Genomic DNA, 27370 nt, shown 5'->3' with positions numbered 1-27370 from the left:
ATCTCCACTTTCAAACCCGCTGGAATCTGGCAGCTTGATACATTTAGCCCTTAGTGTCCCATGTCGGTGAGTCACAGGATATTATAAGTCATCGAGAAATTACCATTATAAGGTCACAGAAATCATTTGTGACTTGTAATATCCGTAAAAATTTACATTTAGGGGTTGCCTTACGTTTTTTAATACACGTAATGGACCCTGAAAGTGACATCAGAGCTCAATGATAATGTAAGCAATGATATGAAAATGTACCATTTATACAGATATTATATACAGGACTTTATACATATATTAACATCATTTGCGTACTATATTATTACATCCAGTGGTGAGGCTTATTTGTGTAGGTGTAGTGTCCTTTGTATGCAAATAGTGTAATAATCGGTTGCTACAATTTACAAGAAGACAGATTGACAAAAACATATAAGCTATGACTTGTGTTTCTGTAGGTGTCATGCAGATATGTAAAACCCATATTAGCTTGCCTGTATTTAGAGACATTTCGGCTAGTTTGAGAGGGAGGTCAGAGGGTGTTACGCCAGCTGGTGAGCCTAAAATGTCAGGCAAAGCATTTCTACGTCCAGTCCTTGCTGAAGAAGCAAAATCCAGTACAGGTTCCACCTCTGTCATCTTTACCTGTGAACAAACAAGAAAGACATTAGCTGTAGTTTTTACCATAGATTAATATTCAGAATACTTGCAGCCTTCATATCTTCTGCAAGACGATTGGCATGTTTATAGGTATCCTGCATTAAAATGAATAGCTAAACTGGTGATGTATTTTGGCCATAATATTTCGAATAAAATAAATTATGCATATTATATATGAAGTTTTTAGGAATAAGAATGATTATTGTTGTTTCTGTTATTATTTTTGTTTGTTTTTATGCTATCTGTCCTCCTTATGCCTAAAATGTGCCTGCTGCAGCTAAATTGTTTACCTATATAGGAAGACTAGTGGTTTCATTTAAGTTGTTTACTACTAGTATTGATAAAAAATAAACTATTTAAACATAAAAATATATACAGTACATCTAAATGTTGGTCTGTTAATAATTTAGAAAATAAATCTATGAACTTATTAGCGCTACAGTATATGATTTAAATGAACTCTGAATAAAATAAGCTTAAATTAAACTAAATGGTTGCAAGTGTACAAAGACTGGCCTTAAGCTTGCTACACATTGGCAATACTGTTTACTTTGATTTTACAGTGTATGCTGTGTTGACTCCTGGTAAGAATTTCTGATGAAACCCATTTTCAAGTCATCATGTAAGAAAATAAAATGTAAAAAAGGAGTAAATATTTTATATTATCACCAGTTTAGGCTCAGCATTTTAAATTAGACTTCATATCAGATAAGTGTTATACAAGCCAACAAATTTGCCTGAGTACTATTAACTAACCACAAGATATGGGTTAAACATTATACATTAGCCACGAAACAAGGCTTTAGCATTGTAAACTAGTCACCAGATTGGATTTAGCACTATATACTAGTCAACAGATTGGGCTCAGCGCTATATACTAGTCAAAAGACTGGGCTCAGCACTATATACTAGTTACCAGACTGGACTCAGCACTACATACTAGTCAACAGATTGGGCTCAGCGCTATATCCTAGTCACCAGACTGGGCTCAGCACTATATACTAGTCACACAGCTTGGGGCAGCACAGTGGCCTAGTGGTTAGCACTTGTGCTTCACAGCACTGGGGTCATGAGTTCGATTCCCAACCATGGCCTTATCTGTGTGGAGTTTGTATGTTCTCCCTGTGTTTGCGTGGGTTTCCTCCGGGTGCTCCGGTTTCCTCCCACACTCCAAAAACATACTGTTAGGTAATTGGCTGCTATGAAAAATTGACCCTAGTCTCTACCTCTCTGTCTGTATGTATATGTCTATGTGTGTGAGTGTGTGTCTATATTAGGGAATTTAGACTGTAAGCTCCAATGGGGCAGGGACTGATGTGAATGAGTTCTCTGTACAGCGCTGCGGAATTAGTGGCGCTATATAAATAAATGATGATGATGATGATGATGATACTAGTCACCAGACTAGGCTCAGCACTATATACTAGTTAACAGATTGGGCTCAGCACTATATACTAGTCACCAAACTGGGCTCAGCACTATATACTAGTCACCAGACTGGGCTCAGCACTATATACTAGTCAACAGATTGGGCTCAGCGCTATATCCTAGTCACCAGACTGGGCTCAGCACTATATCCTAGTCACCAGACTGGGCTCAGCACTATATACTAGTCAACAGATTGGGCTCAGCACTATATACTAGTCAACAGACTGCAGTCAGCACTATATACTAGTCATCAGACTGGGCTCAGCACTATATACTAGTCAACAGACTGGGCTCAGCACTATATACTAGTCCCCAGATTGGGCTCAGCACTATATGATAGTCACCAGATTAGGTTTAACATTTATAACAAATGCTTTTGATATAAATCACCATATAGGCCTCCACATTGCATAAGAGACATTGAATGAAAATAGCTTTGCTGGGCATTATGTATACTAGCACTTCTGGACATATGGAGGCTCATGAAGAGTTGGACGCATTTGCGCTACAAACAAAAGCAGGAAAAGATGTAGGTGAACAAACGCATTTATGTGCATATGTTCAGTCTGATAAATCTCATGATAAGTCCAGCTCTACAACACCTGCATATGCACCAGATTTACATCTGGAGTAAGACGTGAGAAAGTGTATGGCAATAGCATAGAGATAAGGCTTCACAGTGTTAGTAGTAATTTCTAAAGTTCATATTTCCCTATTTGTATACAATATAGCAATGTAATGATGTGTCATATACATAAGAGAAAAGTGTCTAAACAATGTTATTAATAAATGCTTATATATAAAATATTATTAAATACAAATTAATTTATATACTAGCATCTGTTGTTTTCCACTTCAAAAATCAAATGAGAATCTTCTTTCCTACTATAATCCATATTGAAATATCAATTAAGTAATGCGAATAGATGACAGTTTCTTCATATGATATAGCAGTCAGACAGCACTCATAAGAAATATAACTGACGTATTTATACATTCAGGTCTATCTCAGTCACAAGTACGTGAACACACCTTTACTGTACTTGGCCTAAGCTTGCCTATTACTTCCCTTCACCATTCTGCCTCTTCAAGTGTAAGGAGTCATAAGTGTAAGATACAACAAAATCTGCATACGGAGGATGCATTTCTGGTGTACACTCGTAGTATTGAAATGCATATTTACGCTGAGCATAATGTACTAGAACAATAATAAAAGGGAGGTTACATAGGATTTGGGAGTGCTCATAGACAGTAGACTTAGCAATAGTGCTCAATGTCAAGCAGCAGCTGCAAGGGCAAATAAAGTATTGGAATGCTTAAAAAAGGGTATAGATGCAAGGGAAGATAGTGTAATTTTGCTAGTGTATAAATCGTTGGTAAGACCTCATCTTGAATATGCAGTACAGTTCTGGGCACCACTCTATAAAAAAGATAATTTGAGCCTAAACTTAGCAATACTGTAGTAGAAAATGAAAAAATTAAAAAAAGTGAGGCTTCACTCTTTCCACCATGCACATTTCCACAGGTCCATAAACCGGCATCACTGGACAGATTGATTTTACAGAGCAGTTCCAAAACCAAGAAGTGGCGTGGACCTGGAAATACGATTGGAAAGCAAACCGAACTTGTGCAAATAAAGAAGCATTCCCGGTGCTCTTTTTTGCAGTCTGTAAATAAGCCCTAGCATCTTGGTGGGGCAGATTTCAGTAATATCCTATATATTTAGGTAGCTGGAAAGAAATTTGTATAGAGCAGTGACGAGATGTGAGCCCCGTGGGGCCAAAGACAAAATACTAGTTTGGGCCCCCTCCCCACCCCCTCTATTTGTGAAATAGCACCCACATAAAAATGGATTTGAACAGTGTCGGACTGGGGCATGAAGGGCCCACCGGGGGACTGCAACGCTAGGGGCCCACCAGAGGGGGTGTGGCCAGCCATCATAGAGGCGAGACCAGACACTAAAGGGAGAGTGGTCAGCCCACGAAGGACAGCTAGCACCATAGTGTAGAATATAAAGAATGTAGTGTGCTCATCCTTCTCTTTTAAAATGACAGGCTGACTGCGCACTTAGTTACTAACCTGCTCATGCTCCTCTGGGCGGTTGGATATCCGGAACTCCTACTCTCATCTGCCCTGCTCAAAGTAAAAAACACACTACCACGCAGGTTCAGAGAGCCCAGACGCGACTCTCTACACCTGTGTGGTAGTGTGTTTAACGGGAGTGTTTGGCAAAAACGGGGAGGGGAGGGGGAGGAGCTGCGCTCTACCCCTACTGTTGCAAAAGCAGCATTAACACAGGTTATCCCTCTCTACGAACTAATAATATACTGAAAGTTAAGCACTCATTGACTTATGTATTATTCCAAGTGTAACGCTAATAATAAAATTTGTATTCTTTTATCTTGAATACAATTCGTATTTTTCTATATCTTGTATAAGGCTGTGAGCAAGAGGCTCGGTTCAATTAGTGGGATAACATTTAATGTTAGTTTTATCACAATTTATTGAATCCTGGTTAAAATACATAAAAATACATTAATATAGACAAATAAAATACTCCAATTAATCCACAGTATTTATATTATGAGGCATTGATTTCTATATACATACATATGGTATGGCATCAATTGAACATACATAAAAAATCAGACAAACCTAGGTATATAGACCTGGACTAGTCTAGCTACTGGGAGGCAAATGGCAGTGGGTATAAATGCTGCATTGATCCAGATATAACACAGTCACTGATATCTCAATAAAATAATGTTCATAGCATACAAGTCCAGTAGATGGGAATTGGTATTTCTTTAGGTCTCTGCTAGTGCAATATAAATATTCAGATCACTGTCCACATATATCACATGGTTATTGTTGCGATGCTTTCAAATTTAACTTTGTTTACTTGCAGTTTTGATGTATATAGAGATGGTGGCCGGGTACCCAGTGTGTTCAAATCAGAGGATGTTTCTCGTGGTCTGTGCTTGTTACTGTTGGAGAGGAAGGTGCCTGCGTTCCACTGTGGAACGCATCTGTCCCTTCCTGTTCTCGCGTATGTCCAAAAGATGAATTGTATGCAAGTCGGGAGTCAGCTGTTTTCTTAGCTCCTCCCTAACCATGGAGGGGGGCGTGGCTATAATGTGGCGGGGCCTACCGGTGGATAGTCCTGCTGCCCTGCAGGCCAGTCCGAGCCTGGATTTGAATAATATGGGCCCCTCAGTGCCCACGGGTCCCTAGGAGGGAGTCCAGGTTCCCTAATAAATAGTCCTGCTCTGGTATGCAGTGGAGCACATAGAACATATATTACAGAAAGTCCAGGGAATTTAACTGTCATGTCTGTTTCAACAGAGGTGATTTATAGGTTAATGATTAGACCAAATGTAACATTTTTATCCATTTAGGCTAAACGGGGGATTTGTTTTTATTTGTAAAAGCATCAGAGCGAACTTTATATATATTTTTCTTGACATGTAGGACTCGTTTGTGTTAGCATTTTAAATATAGTGGTTTGGGCGTACCCGGATATTTTTAACTACTCTTGCGCACACATGACAGGACAGGAGGAGAAGGTTTGGGAAAAATCTCCCCAGCTGCTTAGAGTAAAAAGAAGTGATTGTGGAATAAGTAAGGTTAAGACTTGGGTGGAGGGGTGGGAGATAGTGGACAGGAAAATGTCACTTATGCATGAGAAGAATGGAGGTGGAGAGAAGAAAAATTGGACTTGTGTTAATGTTAATGGAACCATTATCCTTGCATAAAAAGCAAGAAAAGTAAATTCTAATTATCAAAATACTATTTTTAAAAGTGTAGCAATGGCTGAAGTTAACCAAAATAACACATTTACAACATGTGAAATACACCTTTCTAAAATACTGTACCAAGCAGATCAAATTAATTCAAAAGTACATTTTTTGTCTTTTAGCACAATATTGCCATCTTCTGGTTACATGGACGTATTCTTGAGACACACTTTTTCATGCATTTATTAACATGTGTGTGCAGATACTGAAACCAAAACTTTTAAGCCAATAATAATGTACAGTGTCAGATTCTGTAAGAGAAAAATATATGAAGAGTTTCCATTTTATATCTTGAGTTCTTATTAGCATAGTTTCCATTTATTCAAATTAGCTTTCTACTCTCTCACACCCATGCTCTCACACCTATGTCATAATAACCAATACTTCCAGGTGTTGTTCTTTCAAGACCATGCAAACATGCACCCAAGCTCAGTATCCATCATTGGGCCATCTTTCCAACTGGGCACGATGGGCAGGTGCCCAGGGAGAAAGGGGGCCCCAAGGCAAGACTGCTGTAACAAAAAAAATCCTGTATTAAAAAAACAAAACAAAAAAAAACCATTCACTGCAAGCACAGCAGAACAGAGACTCAGCGAGGAAAAAAGAAGAGAACGGGATCGGACTTGGAGAACAAGGCAATTGAAAGGTAAGTTAAGGGGGCCCCTATATATGTAAAAGAAAACTGATTTTATACATATACATACATACATATTTAATATATATATATATATATATATATATATATATATATAAAAATAAATCACTTTGTTTACATATATATATATAGAATCACATATTTACATATATATATATATATATATATCTAATATATATAAGCCTAGCGGCGTGTGTTAGTGTGTGTGTGTGTGTAAAAAACTATTTTCTCAGAAAGGGCTCATCCAATTGACCTGAAATTTGGTATACTGACATTATTTGACCAAAAAATTATAATAGTGAAGTCAGTTAACTTCCATCACCCCCCCTTCCCCCCGTGGGAGGGGTAGTAAAGGCTAAATTTACCAGTTGAGGGCTCAAACTCTTGACCGTGTGGGTATTTATTTACCAGAGCCTGTGTTTGGTCATGGACAATTGTATGTCGCATTTTCACGAGTACGGAGAAGCAGTGATGTGAAAGTGCAGGTTATGAATACTGCCCTTCAAGGAAGACTGATTGAGCGCAGCGATAAGGTGTTTAGCATAAACGTTGTGTATCGAGAGGTTTTAGAACAGTAAGACGATGGAGATTAAGGATGTGGCGATGAAGATGAAGTGATGGAGAAGAATGATGAGGTGGTGACATGTGGACAAAACCATGTTAAAAAAGGGCGCTTACGTCGGGAAGTAACGCTCTTCCCCTGAGGAGGCCTGGCCTAACCCCAAATGTATGACAAGAACCTTTTTAACACCTTAAGTAGCTTGATTTGACTAGAATGCATAAGTATCATGCACAGGTTAACTTGTATATATATATATATATATATATATATATATATATAGGGACTCCGGTGCACTGCTTTGCCTGGGGGCCCAAATTGTTCTTAAGATGGCCCTGCATTGTGCTTTTGTTGTAGATGGGTATCTGAATATCCATATCAGATACTCAGCTAGTGTTAGCATCAATAAACATAATAGCGGAACATATGCTCACTAGCAGTGGATATTGGAGCAGAACCAGGAATGTATAAAAGATAAGGAATAAAAAAAAGTACTACATTTTCTATGCTTTAATGCTGCCTTTTATCTGGTTTTACACATGACATTTTTTTTTGAGCCAAATAGTTTTGTGACTGAATGCTCATCATCATCATCTATTTATTTATATAGCGCCACTAATTTAGCAGCACTGTACAGAGAACACATTCACATTATCCAAGCAGATGTACAGCTTACAAAAAGGAAGGACAGATGGGAGATAATGCCCCTCCAAGAGAGGTAACATTGAGAGGCATATCTTTATTGGTGCACTCTTTCCTAATTCGGCATTTGGATCAGGATTTTATTATGGAAAGATTCTTTTGCTGAAGATACTGGAAGTGTGATTTTTAATATAGATTTTATAGGGATAGTAGTTCCTAATGTGAAATGTCTCCACGCGTTTCGCTGTCAAGCTTTGTCAAGGTCTTGACAAAGGCTGTCAAGCTGTTGTTTTGTGTAAGTTATTTAACATCTTATCTTGCAGGCATTCAGTATTTATTGCCTGACATAAGAAAATCTTTTACGCGACCTCACAGTTTGGGTATGGAAAATAAAAAGCTATAATTTTAAGCTCTACACTAACGATAGTATTTTTTTTTTTTTACTACTTAGTTGTGATCTAAAATTATATGATACAATGCTACTATATTTAACATACAAAAGCATTCCAACTTTCTACTTTATGGGGCCGATTCAATTCTGACACGAATAACACGGCGTTAGCAGTACTATCTTTATTACGGTAATACTGCTAATGCTGCGTTATTCGCGGCAGAATTGAATTTGCCCCTATAAGTATTAATTATTCACTGCCTGACATCAAAGCAGATCTCTCATGCCACTTTGCAGTGTGTGTGCTGTTATAGATCATACAACACACGCAAATATAAAAGACAGATGAATCCTAAATCTAAAGAAGTTATCTGAGGGATTATTATAATTAATATTACACAACTAAACATTTATCAAACACTGAGTAACTATGAAGCAGTGATAGCTTAAGTTATACTTATTATCGATGCTGATCTGAGTTAAACCCATATATATATATATATATATATATATATATAAAACGATACCCTTGCTCAATTTCAGATCATAGATAAGTTCTTTAAAGACAAGAATTAAGTGGATCAGTGTGATTTAATAATAATTATTATAAGGGGTACTATTATTTTTTATTGATCAAATTTAGTTCCTAGTGTTTCTTTTAAAACACTCCACCTATACCTACATATTTTAATCATCATTTCGCTGGCATCATGTTTTAAAATTTTGAATAAACAATAAATTTAGTCCGGATCGTGGAAATCGGATACAATATGTCAGTTATTTCAACAATGCTCTTACAAGGGATCTCCAGATATGTGCACCGCTGACATATACATACTTTTCTCTCTTTTCTTTATGTTAATTTATGCATTTTGGTAACACCTCCTGAAGATATTTGATGGATATTATATTCAACATATTATTTTGAATAAGGAGCATCTGATTTAACCCTTATTATTTCAATTTATTCATTCTGGTGCAATAGTTTTTTCTTTTTTTGTTGATATGATTTATCTGTAAGGTCACATCTGTCGGCCTTGTGTGGTCTGTCCTAAATGGTGTCAGAGTTGCTACAATTAACACCCCTTCTCATCCCCCAACATTTCCCACCCACTTTGGCTGAGTTCACCCCTTCATGACTATGGAGTTAAACTTACCCTCCTCCCCTGCAAGCCTACCACCAACCCATTACAAAAATTGCTAATTTTTTTTGCACATTTTACCAGTACTACCTGGTCTTACTATCTAAGGTAACCCCTCGTTACCAGTTTTGTTTTCAAATTCCCAAAGGCTGTCCATGGGAGTCCGGAATATTACATATTAAAATAAAAAAGTTAGGAGGTATACACAACATGCTATATTTAGAACAAATCACAACACAATACTAAAACTGCATAATAAAGCACAGGGTTAATGTTGCCATTAGACAACAAGCACTTAGATGTCCAGTGGAGAAGTTTATCCATACAGGACAAACATATATAACGTATAAAACAACCCAAAAAAAAGAGGAACAACCTACAATGTTCATTACTGCTGTAACAGCTTGCTAAGGGACAGTTTCTGCGGAATACTTTGCATACCATACTTCTAATGAATTAATTAATGTGCAGTGCAGGGCCGGTGCTAGGGTCCTTGGCGCCCTAGGCACACTTTCACATCCGCGCCCCCCCAGGCACACTTTCACATCCGTGTCCCCCTTCTCCCAGGCACACTTTCACATCCCCTCCCCCCCCCTCCCCACGTCTTTCCTTACCTTTACTTGCCGCCATAAAGCTGCTCCTCTCTGCTCCGTCTCCTCCCCTCCACTCACTGACACTGTTGGGCCGTGATGATGATGTCACGCCTGACAGTCAGTGAGTGGAGGGGAGGAGACGGAGCAGAGAGGCGGCGGTGGTGATCCATAACCCCTTCCCCCTAACCGTGGATTTATCGGAAGCTATGCGGCGGCCGGGCTATGTATGGTCAGCGGTCGCCGCACAGTTTTAAAATTATTTTTATTCTGTGGCGCCCTCCAGAGACCGGCGCCCTAGGCAACTGCCTAACCTTGCCTAATGGGAGCACCGGGCCTGGTGCAGTGCACTATATTTATCACTTTTTCTGTAAAGGTCAAGATCACTTCACTGTTTAGTTTAAATACATCCTGCAATATGTATTGCCAATGTAAAACTTCCCGATGATCTCATCCCCCCCTCCCAAGTTGTCATGACTGCAGATGAATGAGTTGATTTCCAGCACCAGTACTGATAAGCTCATTTTCAAATTAGCCTTGTGCCTTTGTGCAATATTCAGCGAATAAAAACATCCATAGCACGTTCAGACCAATTACAGCCAGTCAAAAGAAAATCACAATCACAAAGCAACTGCCAGCATCAGTTAACCATAATTTTATAAAAGTGGCAAGTAACCAGTTAACACTCAGTCTTCCTAGCTGTCTGAGAAGACAAACCTATCTTCAAGCTCACTGAGTCTCTGAGCATATTCTTCTACACACTTCTACATATTGCACCGCCTACACCTACAGTGCTCAATCTGCATACTTATACTGTACTGTTTTATAGTTTTTATACTTCATATGTATGTAATAGGTTCATTGGAGTGTAATAGCTCTGTAAGTGTAATTAAACAAATTGTGATTTTTGTTGTATTGACAGAAATTTGTACCTCATTTTACCTGTCCTTCCAAATGTTTTATTAGTCAAAAAAAATAACACAACACATTGCAAGTTTTTGTAATATACTCTATATTATTTGTGAACGAATACTCATATAATTACTTTTTCAGTCAAAAGTACTGTATTAATAAAAAGTTGGTTCACATTATTGCAATATTCTTATGACCAATTGCAACAGACAATAATATAAATGTTATTTTGTTTACACAAACACATAGGTTTCCCAGGACTCTGGGAGACCTGCGCGGAATTCAGGAATCTCCCACACATTCCGGGAGAGTTGGTATGTATGACTTTGAGTTAGGAGCAAAGTAAAGAAAAGGAGTAAATTTGCACCTGGACAAACTATGTTACCATGCAAGGGGTACAAATTGACTTTATATTTGCACCCAAGGAAAATACTGTCTGCACTCACTACCTCCCATATTGACTACTGCTTACTTTCATGAACCAGATTTTCAGCTCTACAATCTATTTTGCACACAAGCGACTAGGCTTATTTTCCATTCAAAACGTTCTTCCACTGCTGCTCTGCTCTGTCAATACCTACATTGGCTGCTTGTTTTTTACCTAAATCCAATATAAAATAATTTTCTAACATACAAGACTATCAATAAAACTGCACATACCTTCACCTTTCTGAAAAAATGTCTCCCAATTTGACATCTCTATTCTACACTTATTCTGTGTATCTTACCCACACTCATTACCTGCTTCCAATTCCGGGTTACACGGTGGCAAACACAGGATTTGTAGAAAGGGGTTTCCAAGCCACGCTGCCAGTGGGCGTGACCCAGCATGCATGGGGGTGTGGTTATAATTTTAGAAAGAGCTTGGCTGTTCTCCAACTTTTCCTATCCCCATCATATACACTTGCAATGTTGCGTGCACTACTGTTAGGTGCATGCAGCTCTCCCTATTCGAGCAGAGCCATGTGGACATATCTCCCAACTGTCCCCACAGTCAGGACAAAATCCTTAATGAGTGTGTCAGTCCCCAAAATCGGGACTGCCCCACCAGAATCAGGACAGTTGGCAGTCTGTCCTGCACTCTCCTACCTGTTCTTGTTGCTTTCACTACTTGTTGCTGCTGCTCGTGTCCTAAGCTCAGTGGCTGCTTGTCTGGATCCTTGAATGTTGGGTCCATATTTGGAAAAAGGACAGGTAAATGATATAGAAATCCCAGCAATGAGTGAACACAGTAGGCCTCCCTCCCACGAAGCACCGCGATATTAAATGAAAAACACCCACATTTAATAATTAGGCCTCCTAGCGACAACCCTGACAGTAAATTAATGTCATTCACCTTTAATAAAAAAAATCCATTTCCCCTCAAACAACCCCAACATTAAATTAAAAGTATTTATATTTAATAAATAAACCTATTTCCTCCCAAACATTAAATAATTAGCATTCACTTTAAGAAATAGCAATCCTTCTCCCTCAACTCAGCCACATTCAATTATAAGTACCCAAACCAACCCAGCATTGAATGAATAGTCCCATCATCCCACCCTTAATAGGTCCGCCATATCCCCACTATTAGATTAAATATCCAGAAACTTCGCCCCACCAATAAATTAATAGCTCCCACTCTCAACCTGCTATGAAATTAAAATTTCACACCCCATCCACATCACATAAAATACCCCCCCTACACTTACATTAAAATCCCCCTCCCCCACACTTATATTAATAGCCCCTCCAAGCCTATGTTTATGAAGAAACTATTGTACTTATACATTAAATCCCCTCACTTACATTAAAAGCACATGAGAAACCCTCACACACATTCACACACTCACAAACTTACCCTCTTCATCTAGTGCTGTGTCTTGTGTCACATCAGACATGCAGGCAATGGGAGAGAGGGGGGACACACATGCTGATAATGTTATGACATAAGAGGAAAAAAGGTTGAGATAAAATAATTTGCAATTTATCCAAAAAATCATCCAGCAAAATGTGGTGGAGCTGTTCAATGTAATATGAGAAGCCAAACTGGTGTCTGATCTTGTTGTACAGCAGTTTTTCATTTTGTGTGTTTGCAACATCATACAAGCTAATGACAAATCAAATCTGGATTTGTAGAGATTTGTAGAGAATGCAACTTTCACGCAAGTTGCGGTTTAGAAAAAAAAAAAGAGCACGGAACTTAGTCCCGATCCGTATTCAAATCACAGTGAATCTCTAGATATGTTAATATTTGAATGAGGGTGCAAGCACACACTGGTTGTATAGTATTTACCATATGTAGACAAACACAACAGACTGCAGTATATGCACATACGTATGTAAAATAAAAGGTCACATCAGAACACATAACAAAAAAAATTGTAACATAATAAAAGAACAACTCTTAACCAAATAATCGTTTATAGAAATATTTGTTTTCAAAAATGTTTTTTTATTACATTGAATACATAAAATGCTTGCAATACATACTGTACATACAATGCATTTTTATAGTCTATCTTAATTGCATAGTTAGTTACTGATGCATACATCTACTTTTTAATTCAAAGACTATTTTTTATTATTATCTTAGATTTGTAAGGCGCCACAGAGCTCTGTAGTATCGTACAGTGGGGAAAACAGGACATAAACAAAACAGGGACATACAAGGCAGACAAAATAAACACAGACATGAAAACAAAGGGTATGGAGGACCCTGCTCATTAGAGAGCTTACATTCTAAGTGGAAGAGGGCACAGCTGAAGCAAGAGGAGCAAATGTGGCTCATAGTGGAGAATGGGAAAGTTGTGAGAATGGATTAGTGTGAATAGTGTTATCAGGCATAAGGTCACCCCTAAAAGAGATGGTTTTTCAAAGAGCCTCTAAAGATTTGAAGGCTGTGGAAATGTCTGTTTGAGCTTGGTAAGGAATTCCATAAGTAGGGAGCAGCACAGGAGAAGTCTTGTAGGGAGGAGTGAGAGGTGGTTACCAGAGACTATGCCGTGTCAGTCATCACTATCAGTCACGTGGTAGCTGGTGCAAAGGATACAGGTGAAAACAAGTGTACTTACTAGTTGAATCGACCGCATCTGCGTCAGAACAACCTTACTGTACATTGCCTACATTAGTCCACCCTTTCCCTCGCCTGTTCCGCCTCTAATTTCATAGGCAGTCGTATCGTATTTGTCACTTGCGATCGAACATGAATTGCATGCAATTGCATTCATTGGTTTAAGTTTTTTCCTCATAAAACGCCCAAGAAAAGAAAAAGTAGATGTACATTCCATTAATAATGTAGGTGACCATAGGATTCATCGACACAAAAGGCCTCCTCATCAAACCTGTTAGCACAACACTCAGCAGCATCATTATTGAGTGAAACAGATAAAGCGCTCAGAAAGAAATGCATTTTGGGAGCATGTGAATTCTTAGGTCCACAGGTATTTAGAGGTTAGTCACCATGGTAACACCAGCATTTTTATACAGGGCAGCAGAATACTAATATCTCACACAGGAACATCAAAGCGAAGTGAAGTAGGAGAAGTGTTTGTACCAGCATGGTTTGAAGTATGAACGTAATGTGATTGTCATGATAAATACAGTTGCTTTTGCCAATGTAAAGCAGAAAGATATTGCTATGCGTTTTACACATGGTGTTTAATGAATTACAGAAACTTGCAGGCAAAAAAAACAAGTATTTGCTAGTCCCCTTAACCCCTGCAGCAGGGAGGTGGTTTTCATCTTAGAGACTAGAGCTAATTTTATACTTATGGAATGTTATAACATATACTGGATATATTGCTTTATTCATAGCTTTGCCCAAATATTTATTTTGGAACTAGTATTCGAATTAGTAAACAGTTAATATATTAACTAATATGAACCCAAACACTTAATCTGCCAGGGTGTAGGGAATTGTTACCTAAAGTCTTAAAAATTAAATAGTGGAGTAAACATGTACAACAGCTAAAATCATTCGTACCAATTAAAGAACCTCTAAAAATTGCTGGTTTCAAGCCCATGGAGGTAAAATGCATTGTTTCCTACATTCAATTGCAGGGTTACCTCCCCTCTCCATTATAGATACTGAAATTGAAGCTCCAATCTTATCCTCAGTACAGTGTCATAATATAATGTGAAACAGGTAAAATGCTGAAAATGCAGTAAGTTGAGCCAATTCAACATCACCCGCCCAGGTTCTGTGTAGGAATTTCATTTGCAATACTGGTAAAACATGTGTGCTAACAGTCACTATGCATGCTAAAATAAATAAACCAATATAATCTATAAATGTGATATGAACATATGAAAATGTTTTAGCTCTTTTGAGAACATGCGAGGACAAAACATGTTATCATACACCAGATGATCTTTTTGCAACCAATGAAGATAATGGAGAAGCAGCTACCTACAACAGCTACACATTTCGATCTGGATTCATCTTTAATCACAATGTGAATGCAACTAAATAACGCACGTAACTTGCACGCACATACACCCGTATTCAAATACAAGTGGATCGGTTCTATTTGAATCTGGGTATAAGCAATGTTTCTCTCCAGCACCTATTTCCCGGGTGTTCCACCTGGCTGTTTTTACTTACAACCCAGAGCCCAACAGACGTATTATAATAGAATAAACCATTGTTTCTCCTAGTATAACAGGCATTATATGATCACTACAGTCAGCAGTGTGTGTTAGACCACTGACCATCAGTGCTGGCAGGTGTGGGAAATAACCTCCAACATTTTTCATTAGTATTGCAAAGTATTACACTGCCCCCACCCAGCTGCTTCTTAATGTCACCCGGCTGGCAAAATGCTCTGGCTATACGTTACTTGCCGTATGTAGACAGACAGAGCACAGTGCAGGATAATCACATGCATATGTGCAACATAAAGGCCCATCGGAAGGCATGCAAAAGAAATGATAAAACCAACTCACCTACTCATAATACTAGAATCACTAATAAAAATATGTGCTTAAAAAAAAGTTTGTCTTTTTTTACATTAACTACATAAATCCATATGTTGTAATGTGTACTGTGCATACAATGCATTTTTATAGTCTATCTTCCTTGCATACACATGTTCTGTGCTAGCTAGTGGCATGCATACTTGTAGTCTTCACTATCGGTTGGCACTTAAATATACCCTGTAGCTGGTGCAAATTATATGGCCAAAAAAAAGTATGTACAAGATGCTTGAATTGGCTGCATCCACCTGGCGCCCTACTAAACAATGTTTGCATTCATCTTCCCCTTCCTTACCCGATTCCGTCCTAGCTAGTCATGTCATTTGTGTTCAGACAGGAAATGCAAGCTATAGTGTTCATTGGCGTAAGGTCCATTTATGAGCTTGGGCAAAGCGATTTCATGCAAGATATGGCACGCAAAGGGACTTATGTCCGAAGATCAATCAGGTCTTTCATATTCAGACCGGAAAACATCAGGTGGAAAAAGAGTGGCATAAGGGAAAGATTGCCACTCTGATCCACATCTTGAGCCTGTACTGCTGGCTGCAAGGAGGCGATCAATAGCATAATCAAACGTTGACAAAAGAGCTAAAACATTTTCATATGTTCATATCACATTTATAGGCTATATTGTGTAAAGACTGTTCCTGTCTTATTCTTGCATGAGTACTATGTATTGATTTAAAGCTGCAATAATACATACATAGAGAGCGCAGACTTTTTTACTGTTTTGTCAGTCACTATGCGTTTGCTCCTTCCCAATATTTCTACCTGTTGCAGAGGAATCAAAGACACTATGATATACCTATTAGTATAAACCATCCAGTTATTTCATATATTTAGCTCAGTAATACACAAACTTTGATATGTATAAATGTCAAATATCACCTTTACTTTGAACACATAACAAGTTGACTTATTTGCACAAATACAATTTAATTATATTAATTACCGTACAAGTGAGAACATATGTGCTAGAATCTATTTAAACAAAACATGATTTATAATAATGCATTGATCAAGCCACTCTTAAATTCTGCTATAGTAGAAAAAATATGTACCACTATACATACACACATAATAATAACATAATCTATATATATATATATATATATATATATATATATATATATATATATATATACATATACATATATATATATATACAGGGCCGGACTGGGACTAAAAATCAGCCCTGGCATTTAAAGCACACAGGCCCACCTCTGTTGACAAGCAGGAAAAAAAATGCGTGCCGCAGCGCATTTGCGGCGTAGCTACATTATGTTGGGGGCGTGGTCAAAATGGTGCGTTGATACATACATTATAATAAAACATTACATTTATCAGGTCCTCCCCATCCACATTACACCACCCCCCCAGATACATTATGACACCCCCAGCCCACTGTACTTATCTATGCTTCTGATGCTGCTGACATTCCTGTAGAGTGAGCAGGGAAGCTCTTAGTCTCACGAGATTAATAAATCTCATGAAATTTAGAGCTCCACGGCTTGCTCTGCAGTCTGTGTCCTGCCCTGGACTGGGAGCACAGATTCCTCCTGCTGACCAGAACTGGATTAAGGCTTGGGGGGCCAGGCACTTAAGTCAGGAGGGCTCCTATGATGTAATTCGGCTATTAGACACATTTTTGACAAATACACAGGCAATACTGTGAGCACTACTGTTAGGTGCACGCAGTTCTGCCTTAACAAGCAGTACAGTGTGAAGCAGGACATATCTCCCAACTGTTCTTGTAGTCAGACCAAATCCTGACTAAGCGGGATAGTCACCCACCAAATTCAGAGCAGTTGGCAGACTGTCCTGGTCTCTCCTACCTGTCTTGTCATGGTCACCACTTGTGGCTGCTGGTGTCTTTATATCAGTTGCTGCTTGTCTGGATCCTGGAATGCTGGATGCCCTATTTGGAGAAAAAAAATTAGTACATGAAATTTAGCCCCGGTGTTAAATCAATATAGCATCCACTTTTAAAATTAGGCCTCACTGCAGCCACAACATTAAAATACTTGTATTCACATTTGATAAATATATCTATTTCCCTCCAACTAGCCCTGACATTAAATAGTATTCCCATTTAATAAATAAAACTATTTCCCTCTCTCCAAACAACTCCAGCAAGAAATTAAATAGCATTTACGTTTAAAAAATATATCTATTTCCCACAACCACCCCAGGCATTAACTCATAATCACATTTAATAAATAGACCTCATTTTCCCCAAACAGACCCACATTCAATTAATAGCTCCTAAACCACCCCAGCATTAAATTAAAAATCCAATCACCCCATCTTAAATTGTTAGGCCCCACTATTAAATTGCCCCACCATCACCCCACAAATAAAATAACACCCAATAATTAGTCCCTACCTGCAATTCACCATTAGATTAATAGCCTACCTCCCACATTATATTAAGACCATCCCCCCTCACACATTATAGTCATACACCGGCAGCCACACACACACATTATAGTCATACACCGGCCCCCACACATACACACACATTATGGTCATACGCCGGCCCCCACACACATACAGTAGTCATACCCTGTCACACACATATACACACTATAGTCATACCCTGTCGCACACCCAAAACATACTATAGATACTGTGTCACACACACAAAACATACTATAGATACCCTGTCACACACACAAAACATACTATAGATACCCTGTCACACACACAAAACATACTATAGATACCGTGTCACACACACAAAACATACTATAGATACTGTGTCACACACACAAAACATACTATACATACCCTGTCACACACACAAAACATAATATAGATACCCTGTCACACACACAAAACATACTATACATACCCTGTCACACACACAAAACCTACCAGAGATCCCGTCACACAAACTACCCCCCCCCCTTACCTTGTGCGCTCTGCGGCACGCTCTGTAGTCTCTTCTATCACATGGGACGGCACCTATCACATGGTGCACGTCCCATGTGACACTCATTGCCAGAGCCATTCAGCTGAGGGGAGGAGGGGGGGAGGAGGAGGGGACGCACGGCCACACCAGGAAGTAAGTGTAGGACCGACCCCATCGCTCAGCGCACAGACTGTCATGCCGAATTCCGGCATGACAGTCTGTGCGCTGAGCGATGGGGCCGGCCAGCTAACAACCGGCCCATCTGGCCATCGGCCCTTCTGGCATTTCCCAGAAGTGCCAGATGGCCAGTCCGGCCCTGTATATATATATATAAATTTGTTTTTAGCTTTGTTTGTTGGGGAATATATTCTATAGCTCTCAATGTAAATCTTAATTAGCAATTTAGTATCGAAAAAGCAAGCTATTGTATCACATAGCAACAACGCGACAAAGCTGAAAACATAATTTTTGGGTTGTAAACAATTGTTTGACTGCTGGAAGGAAACCTCCTGACAACGCGATAAAGACACAAATCTCGCAACAATTGCATATTTTAAGTGAAAGTATAACTGTAAAATAAAATAAATCATAATGGCAATAAAATTAATTTCATTTTACTGAAATAAAATGTTGCTTATATAAAAGCTTTTGTATATTTTCTAAATAGCATTTTTGTTCTATTTACCACATAATTTGCTTATATATAAAAACTGCTACACATTACAAATCGGACTTGTGCAATGCCAAGTGACCCTACTTGTTGTTATATAAATGCTAGTGCATGTATATTCATGTAGCATGGGGTCCCAGCTTTATATCTCATATCTAGTGTAATTTAAGCTATAAAGGCCCATTAGATAACGTGTCCAAAAGCAAAACAATCCACATGCTTAAGTCAGCATATCAAAAAATTGTCTGCATTTAAAAAGTAATCATTAACATGCTTATGTAGAACTTTCTTTGTAGAAACACAACATATTTCTCAAAAGCCACTTTTTAAATATTGCCTATGATTTAAACTGAAATGATTTTATGATTTTACTTTTCGATTGCTGAATATAAAAGTTGGCCACTGTTGATGAGCGGGTACCCAACAAAGAATTTCTGCTGAAGAAACACATAGGAAATTCATGGGCATTAGGCTGCATGTCTTCCACTTCTCTCTGAGATTGGCACATAGTAGCACACCAGTATATTTCTCCGAAATGGAGTTCTGTAGGCACTTGGTTACCAGTCTGGATACACTCAAGCTTCATATGCTACCAACTGGAGCCTATTGTGTTTTCCTGATTAAACCCACTGCTCTGAAATCCTCTCTTCAAACTTCAGTTCAATAAACTGACAATATATTCTCGGTAAACAAACTTTTAACAAGTGATATACTGATACGAGAATTCAATTTTATGCACATCTAAGCACATAGATTTATTGTTTTTAGATTAATTTTCTGAATCCGGAGTCTAATACGCCCCTGGTGTTCACTAGCGCCCCCAGCAGTTTGGTCTTAGATGTGAGGGACAAGCAGGTTGCGGCCCTCAGAGCCTGTCGTTAGCGAAATAGCTAGAATCACAGGTAGGGCGTAGTGGACAAGCTGGGTCAGAACCATTGCAATGGAAGTATCAGGGAAAAAGAAGAAGAGTGGTCTAGGCAGCCAAGGTCAGAACTAGGAACAAACACAACTAATTCTGGAGGCAAAAGAAAAATCAGGAACAGGCAGAAATTAAACTAAGAATTCAACAAGGCCATCAGAACCATGTGAGAACAGGAACTGAAGATGCTCACCAGGGAGAACCAGAGTCAGACTGCTTAGGATGTGATGCAATAATTTGGCACTGGTTCAGTGCTAGAGCCTGCCTTATATAAGTTGTCTAGTGATATTTCTGGCACTCAGTGACTTCACACTAACCACCAATGTTTTTTAAAAGCTGTGTCCTGTTGCCTAACAAGACAACGAGCGCGCAATGCTGGAAATTGAAGCGATCCGTTCCCGCAGCAAAGGAAGATAAGGGGACGACGCCTGAAAGGGAAAATTATTGGTACTAATCACTTTTAGTGCTGTTGTACTAGTTTATTCTTAAAAATAATAATTATTATTTTATTTGGATTGCATGACGAAATACAGAGAACAATGATAAAAAGTACTATATCCTTAGGGTAAATTGGGTGTGGTTGGGTGAATCAAGAAAAGAGCCATGACACAAGTGGAGGTGGTCAGGCCAGGAAAGAGCACAGGGCATCCATCTAAACTCAAAAGCCAAAGTTGACAACACTAGCTCCATAAGACATCTGTCAGAAAACAATTCACAATGCCAGCTACAAACACCTTCTACCAATTCCTGTAATAAGCACTCTGCTAAGAACAGCAATCTAGCTAATCACTTTACCTGGACTACAGCACAGCCTTCTTTACTCTGCAATCACCCCTTCAATGAAAAGGTCAAGTCAATGTAGCCTTTATAAAGTCGCTCAGTTCTACCAAACCTTTGCATTTTTGTTCTATTTACCAAATAATTTGCTAATATATAAAAAACTGCTACACATTACAAATCGGATCCGTGCAAATTCTTGTTTTGGATCTCTCTGCTTGTGCTTTGAAGAATACTTGTTGTGTTGGACTGTACATCACAATTCTACCTTCTCCAATCCTTTGTTCTCGTGATTGTCCCCCACTAGTCTACCTTCTGCAATCCCTTGACTTTGGCTTCGTCCATCATTATTCTACCTTCTCCAATCCTTTGACTTCAGCATGTACTACACAACCAGTCCTCCCAGGACTAGGCTGATGGTGTGTCTCTGATAGCTACCCCAGCCAAGTGGTTCTTTCCTGGGAGCTGTTAGCACTGTGAACACCATATTTTCTTTACTAGAAATTAGCAAAATCCACATATATCCTCCTGAAGAAGACTAACTTTAAAGTACCATACAATGTGTTATAATAAACAAGTTATGCTAAAATATATACAAATTATGGGAAAAGTGTTGTGACTTTATTCATTATAGTCAGTTCTGATGGCATCACTTCAATGTTTACTTGTATAAACATATGGTAAATTGTTGCATATATCAGAGGTCACCTTTTTCATCCTGCATCCTTGTACATTTGTATTTTTCAGTGACTTCTTGGGTTATAGCAGTGGTTCCCAAACTTTTTCAGTGCGCGGCACCCTTAGTGTCTTCATAATTTTTTCAAGGCACCCCTCCAAAATAATTACCAAGCAGTCCCGTTTTATAAGTAGTTGGGTCAAAATAACGTAATAAGTATTTAGGTCAGGACAGAAATACTTAAGTTGTTTGCAAAAAAAATACACATAAATCCAAGGGAAAGAATATTTTTATATATTTTTTTGAATAATATTTCTGTCAAAGAATAATTTACAGCTAATATTAAGAGGAATAAGATCAAACAAAATAAAACAACAACATTTACAAAAATCATGACACTGTGCCCGTTCACGATCACACTGTGCCCCTTCACCTTTACACTGTGCCCCTTCACCTTTACACTGTGCCCCTTCACGATCATGCTGTGTCCCTTCATCCTCACACTGTGTGCCCTCCTTCATCCGCACACTCTGTGGCCCCCTTCATCCACACACTCTGTGCCCTCTTACATCCTCACTCTCTGCCCTCCTACATCGTCACTCTCTGCCCTCTTCTGTCTTCTCTTCTGTCTTCTTACCAATCCGGCAGCGCCCGGGACCCAGCATCCTCCTCTCTTCTGCCGCTTCTCCCTGAATATGATGGACATGATGACGTCACACCCGACATTCAGTGAGAAGCGAGGAGGGAGGAGGATGCTGGGTCCCGGGCGCTGCCGGATTAGTACAGGGTTTTTTGGGGGGGTTTCCTGGCCACGGCACCCCTGTGACAGCGACACGGCGCCCCTGGGAGATGCACTTTGGGAACCGCTGGGTTATATGGTTATCGAAATCCTTGACATACTGGCGTCTGCAATGCATTTTTTAACATATGTTAATATGCATGTAAAAACAATGCACATTGTATAGCATTTATGTCTATATTTAAGATACATTTAAATGCTTCATCTGCATATTTTAAACATGCATCTGTGACTAAAACCAATGCACGGTGGAATGTAAACGGAAACACTTGTTATCCGCCTCTCATTGTGTATACATTACGCCACCATGAAGATGAATGTAAGTTTTTAACTGCATTGACAGACGTCAGATGCACTGAAGTGGAACAAAAAGCATAAAAACTCACTGTAGCACAACTAGTTAAATTCTCATAAAAAATGTATACTGCCTCTATTTATGCTATTATTTTTATTTTCCTATCTCTTTAGATACGCCTCTTAAACACCAGTGTGTGCATAACCTTGCAGTGGTGGGAGTAATAGTTACTCTTGTGGTTAGAGTTTCTTCTGCATGCTGCCAGCAGCATTGACAGCACCTGTTCTGTTTCAGAATGTCATTGCTGACCTGGTGCTAAGGCCACAGCATTTATATACAGTACCAGACATCTTCATTTGCCCGTCATGATTTTTTTTTACATATTCTGTTGCATAAGGCCTTCACTGTTCTTTGGGTCATTTATGAGTCATGGCACAGTGTAAATGTGCCCATGTGCTGTCATAGCATTGTAAAACAATACCTAAATGAACCAGCAGAGGTGAACGCTTTGTATGAATGAAGGCCTTCCTAACTTTAAATGGGAACACAGGGTGTTAAAGTCATACAAAGTTTACAAAAATAACACTTTGACGGCGGCAGAAACAGTACGTTCCCTCCTTTTACTGTAGGTCCAAATATAAAAGAAGTATGGCACAATGCACTTATACCTGCAGATATAAATCAATGTATTTAAGGACAATGAAATCATTGTAACATGATATACAAGCAATCCAAAGTTCCCTTACTTTTAGGGGTTATCTGAAACATAAAAGTGTCTCAGATGTGATTGTGGACCAGGCATGCTTAGTAGTATCGATCTTACTTATGCAAACGATGCTCTGTAGAGTTCCACCTTCCGCACTGCAAGGATTGTGCACATCGGGGGCCTGATTCATGTTTCGAGGTACTGTATCTTGCTTTACAAATGCTCAGAAATGGACATTACACCAATACATGCAATTCATGTCCGAATGAAAATACAACTTACAACTGCCTATGACTTGAAGAGTGGAATGGAGGTGGGAAGGGGCAGATGGATGTAGGCAATGTATAGTAAGGGTATGACTATGGCATGGAAACGCAGATGCGACCGATCCAATTCCTGGGTCTTTCTTAAGTATACTTGTTTTCAGAAGTATCATTTGCACTATCTACAGTGCAGGTGTAAGTGCTGATTGATAGTAATGACTGGCATGCAGGGGCAGGATGGGCTGGTCCCATAGTGGACTACCTTGGACTGGGTCACTGGGCCAGCTGCTTTTTTGTCCTTTAAAATATGGCATAATCTTTGTTTGAAAAAGTACTTGTATGCATGCCAGTAACTAGCACAGAACATGTGTATGCAAGTTAGACCATAAAAATGCATTCAATGTACAGCACACACTAAGAATATCTTGATTTATGTATTTAATGTTAAAATAATTATTTAAAAAATATACTATTTTAAACCAACCATATTTTTATTAATGATTATATTGTATAGAGTTGCTTATTTATTTTAGAATATTTTTCTTTTGTATGTGTTATGATGCGACTTTATAGTGCACATATGCTTATGCATATACTGTGCTCTGTACCCAGATTCCAATCGAAACGCTTCTTGGATATAAATACGGTCGGAGCTACGCTCAGGTTCCGTGCTCTTTTTGAAACCACAACTTGAACGTTCCTATTTGAATCAGGCCCAAGATGTGCAGGCGGATCATGATTATGATCAATTTTGGCATTAACAGATGTTCGCACTGGCTTGTATGTATGTACAGTTGCACATATATACATGTACTGGGCCCTGTAAGTCTTAACCTATCTGTTCTTTCTATTTGACAGCTATCACTACATGACTGACCCATGTTGCATCAGCATGCTGCAACCTCAAGCTGCTCTCACACAGTTTCCTAATGAGTTGAGGCAGCTTCTCTTCTGATACTAGCAGCATGAACTATGATAATGAAGCAAGCACACCTTGTTTGCAACCCTATTATGAAGTATCATAGTTAAAGAAAGACATTAAGGGCTAGATTTACTAAGTGGCGGGTTTGAAAAAGTGGGGATGTTGCCTATAGCAACCAATCAGATTCTAGCTGTCATTTTTTAGAAAGTACTAAATAAATGAAAGCTAGAATCTGATTGGTTGCTATAGGCAACATCCCCACTTTTTCAAACCCGCAGCTTAGTAAATCTAGCTCTAAGAATTCGATTATATAGGATGAACTTTTGACAGCTGATTAGACAGACTAGACCAGGTATGACAGAATACATCGGGGACTCCTTGACCAATAATTAAACGGATAAGCTGAGGCAGACATTGATGAACACATCTGTGTAGCAGATTGTCCAAAACTTTGTAAGCTTTAGCTAGGGGTAGATACCCTGTATACAATAAAACCATTTCAGAGTCAGTGGATATGACCAGAGGCATCACTAGAAGTGGGCAGCACGGTGGCTAAGTGGTTAGCACTTCTGCCTTACAGCACTAGGATCATGGGTTCAATTCCTAACCATGGCCTTATCTGTGAGGAGATTGTATGTTCTCCCCGTGTTTGTGTGGGTTTCCTCCGGGTGCTCCGGTTTCTTCCCATAACATAGTTATGATAGGGTACTCTTTTCACCATCATAAAGTCATACCCAGTGGCCAGATAGAAGTGGTGGCATTGAAATGTAGAAGTGGCAGTATGAAAAATGTAATGGAAAAGTAAGTGAATGGAATTTGATGATTTTACAGTGATCGCAGTAGGAGAAGTGGCAGTATGACATCAGACCGTATACAACCTCACTTCGACCACTGGTCAAACCCATCACAATGTATACTCCATACCCAGTCAGTATCTAATACGGCGGAGTACTGATTGAATTAGTAGTAATCTGACACATTAGTCTGAATTATATACACAGTCATTATAACTTAATTATGTTACAAATCATATAACTGCCTGGATAAATTTGTTATAAGGTCATATATATTTCATTTTTTATATACATTAAGGCACATTTTTTCTATGTATTGATTAAACAAGTAGATCTGTTCTGATAACCAATGAAATGTGAAATAGTGAATTTCACCCATTTAAGTTGCAAATACATCCCAGCTGAAATGTACTGTGATGGCTCAGTTTACAATGTGGGTTTTTTAAAAGGTTTTAAGTGAATGGCAATATTTTTACGTGCCATGTACAATACATCTTTACTTATGCAAAACTGCGAAGAAAATCTTTCTTTAAGACATTCACGGATATAGCAATTCATCAGTATATAGATTTATATGATTATGTTTGGGTTATCGATCTATTATAATACACGCAGGCTAGTTAAGATGTACTTGAGACGCAGGAGCAGGCTGGACTGGGGGGCAGGGGGCATATGCCCCCAGGGCCAGTCCCATAGTGGGATGCCTTTGGCTGTGCCACTGGGCCACCTGTATTTTTTCCCTTTAAAATAGGCTGCAGAGTCGAGCTTGCCCCCAGGGCTAAAATTTGCCATCCCTCCACTGTTGGGACGCATAGTAAAAGGAAGGTACATGGAGCAATCCTTAACAGACAATAATACCTAACAGATGTACTTTGTCAGTAGCATCTTTACCACTCTACTTTCTTTGGTGAGCATACTCCAGTCATAGTGTAGGACACATAGAATGTAAAAAGGTAAAGCTACAGTATGTATATTTCTTATGCACAAAAACACAGATTTGTGTGTGTACTGTAGATAAATACTTGGTGAAGAAGTATGGGAACGTCTGTTCTTATGGAAGGCTCATTTCACACACTATGACATCCAGAAACAGACATGTTGTGTAACAAAGATAGCAATCCACATTACAGCCTACACACCACCTCCTATTCCGAAGACCCCATCTTACCTGGGTGACAATGACCCCCCCTGCTGTGGTCAGATGTAGCAGCTAGCCGAACACACACCCTGCCACTCACTGACAATAGAGCATCCTTCGACCCTGTATCTCTCCTTTGGGTAGCAGAAAAAGAACATACCAAAACTAACAAGAGGGGAGCAGGGGACAAGAAACCAACTGACCAATCAAACTCTCCCCAGCTCATGACATGCGAAAAACTGCTGGTAATCCCCTTGTAATATTATTCACATAGCCAAATAAACTGCTAGGTATAAACCAATGCTCCTCATAATATCTGACTTCCTCCCCTTCGTCTATTCTGCAGAGTGGTTGCATCCGTTCTGTGCTTTATTAAACCAGCCATTCAGCCTGTTCATGGTTTGTGCAGATGATGGGCTGTACCAAGATCAGCGTACATAGCTCTCAATAGAATAATACAGGGGGTGAGCCACACATTTTGGGACAGGAGCAGTACCTAGTGGATTGTGGGAGAATATATGGGAGTGCTCTGCATACATTTAACCATTTGACTTCTGTAGGTGTACTAACTCGTTGTGAAATTCTTTAATAAAAAGTGTTCCACATATAATTGCTGCACAGACTGCACAGGGTTTTCATTGGTATGCATAGTTGATTTACAATATCATATTACTGCAATGTCAAACTGCATGCTGTGTAATATGCATACAACATTGTAGCCTGTTGATATAACCTATTCAGATAAATTGAAACTATTCTTTCCAAAGTACA

General features: G+C 39.0%; 1 protein-coding gene across 1 annotated transcript in view; it reads right to left on the bottom strand.

Moving 5' to 3' along the window:
• LOC142138848 (cAMP-dependent protein kinase inhibitor beta-like) overlaps nt 1–26861 on the bottom strand; it is a 37208-nt gene extending 10347 nt beyond the window's left edge. The window contains exons 1-2 of the mRNA XM_075195884.1: nt 26630–26861; nt 486–636 (exon numbers count right to left, since the gene is read on the bottom strand). Coding sequence (XP_075051985.1) covers nt 486–630 — 145 coding nt within the window. The 5' untranslated portion in view covers nt 631–636; nt 26630–26861. The remainder of the gene's footprint in view (nt 1–485; nt 637–26629) is intronic.
• Nucleotides 26862–27370: the final 509 nt, after the last annotated feature.

Source organism: Mixophyes fleayi, chromosome 2 (genome assembly GCF_038048845.1).
Source record: "Mixophyes fleayi isolate aMixFle1 chromosome 2, aMixFle1.hap1, whole genome shotgun sequence".
Taxonomy (NCBI): domain Eukaryota; kingdom Metazoa; phylum Chordata; class Amphibia; order Anura; family Limnodynastidae; genus Mixophyes; species Mixophyes fleayi.
Note: the sequence above shows the minus strand (reverse complement) of the source record. Positions and strands in the feature narration are given on the sequence as shown.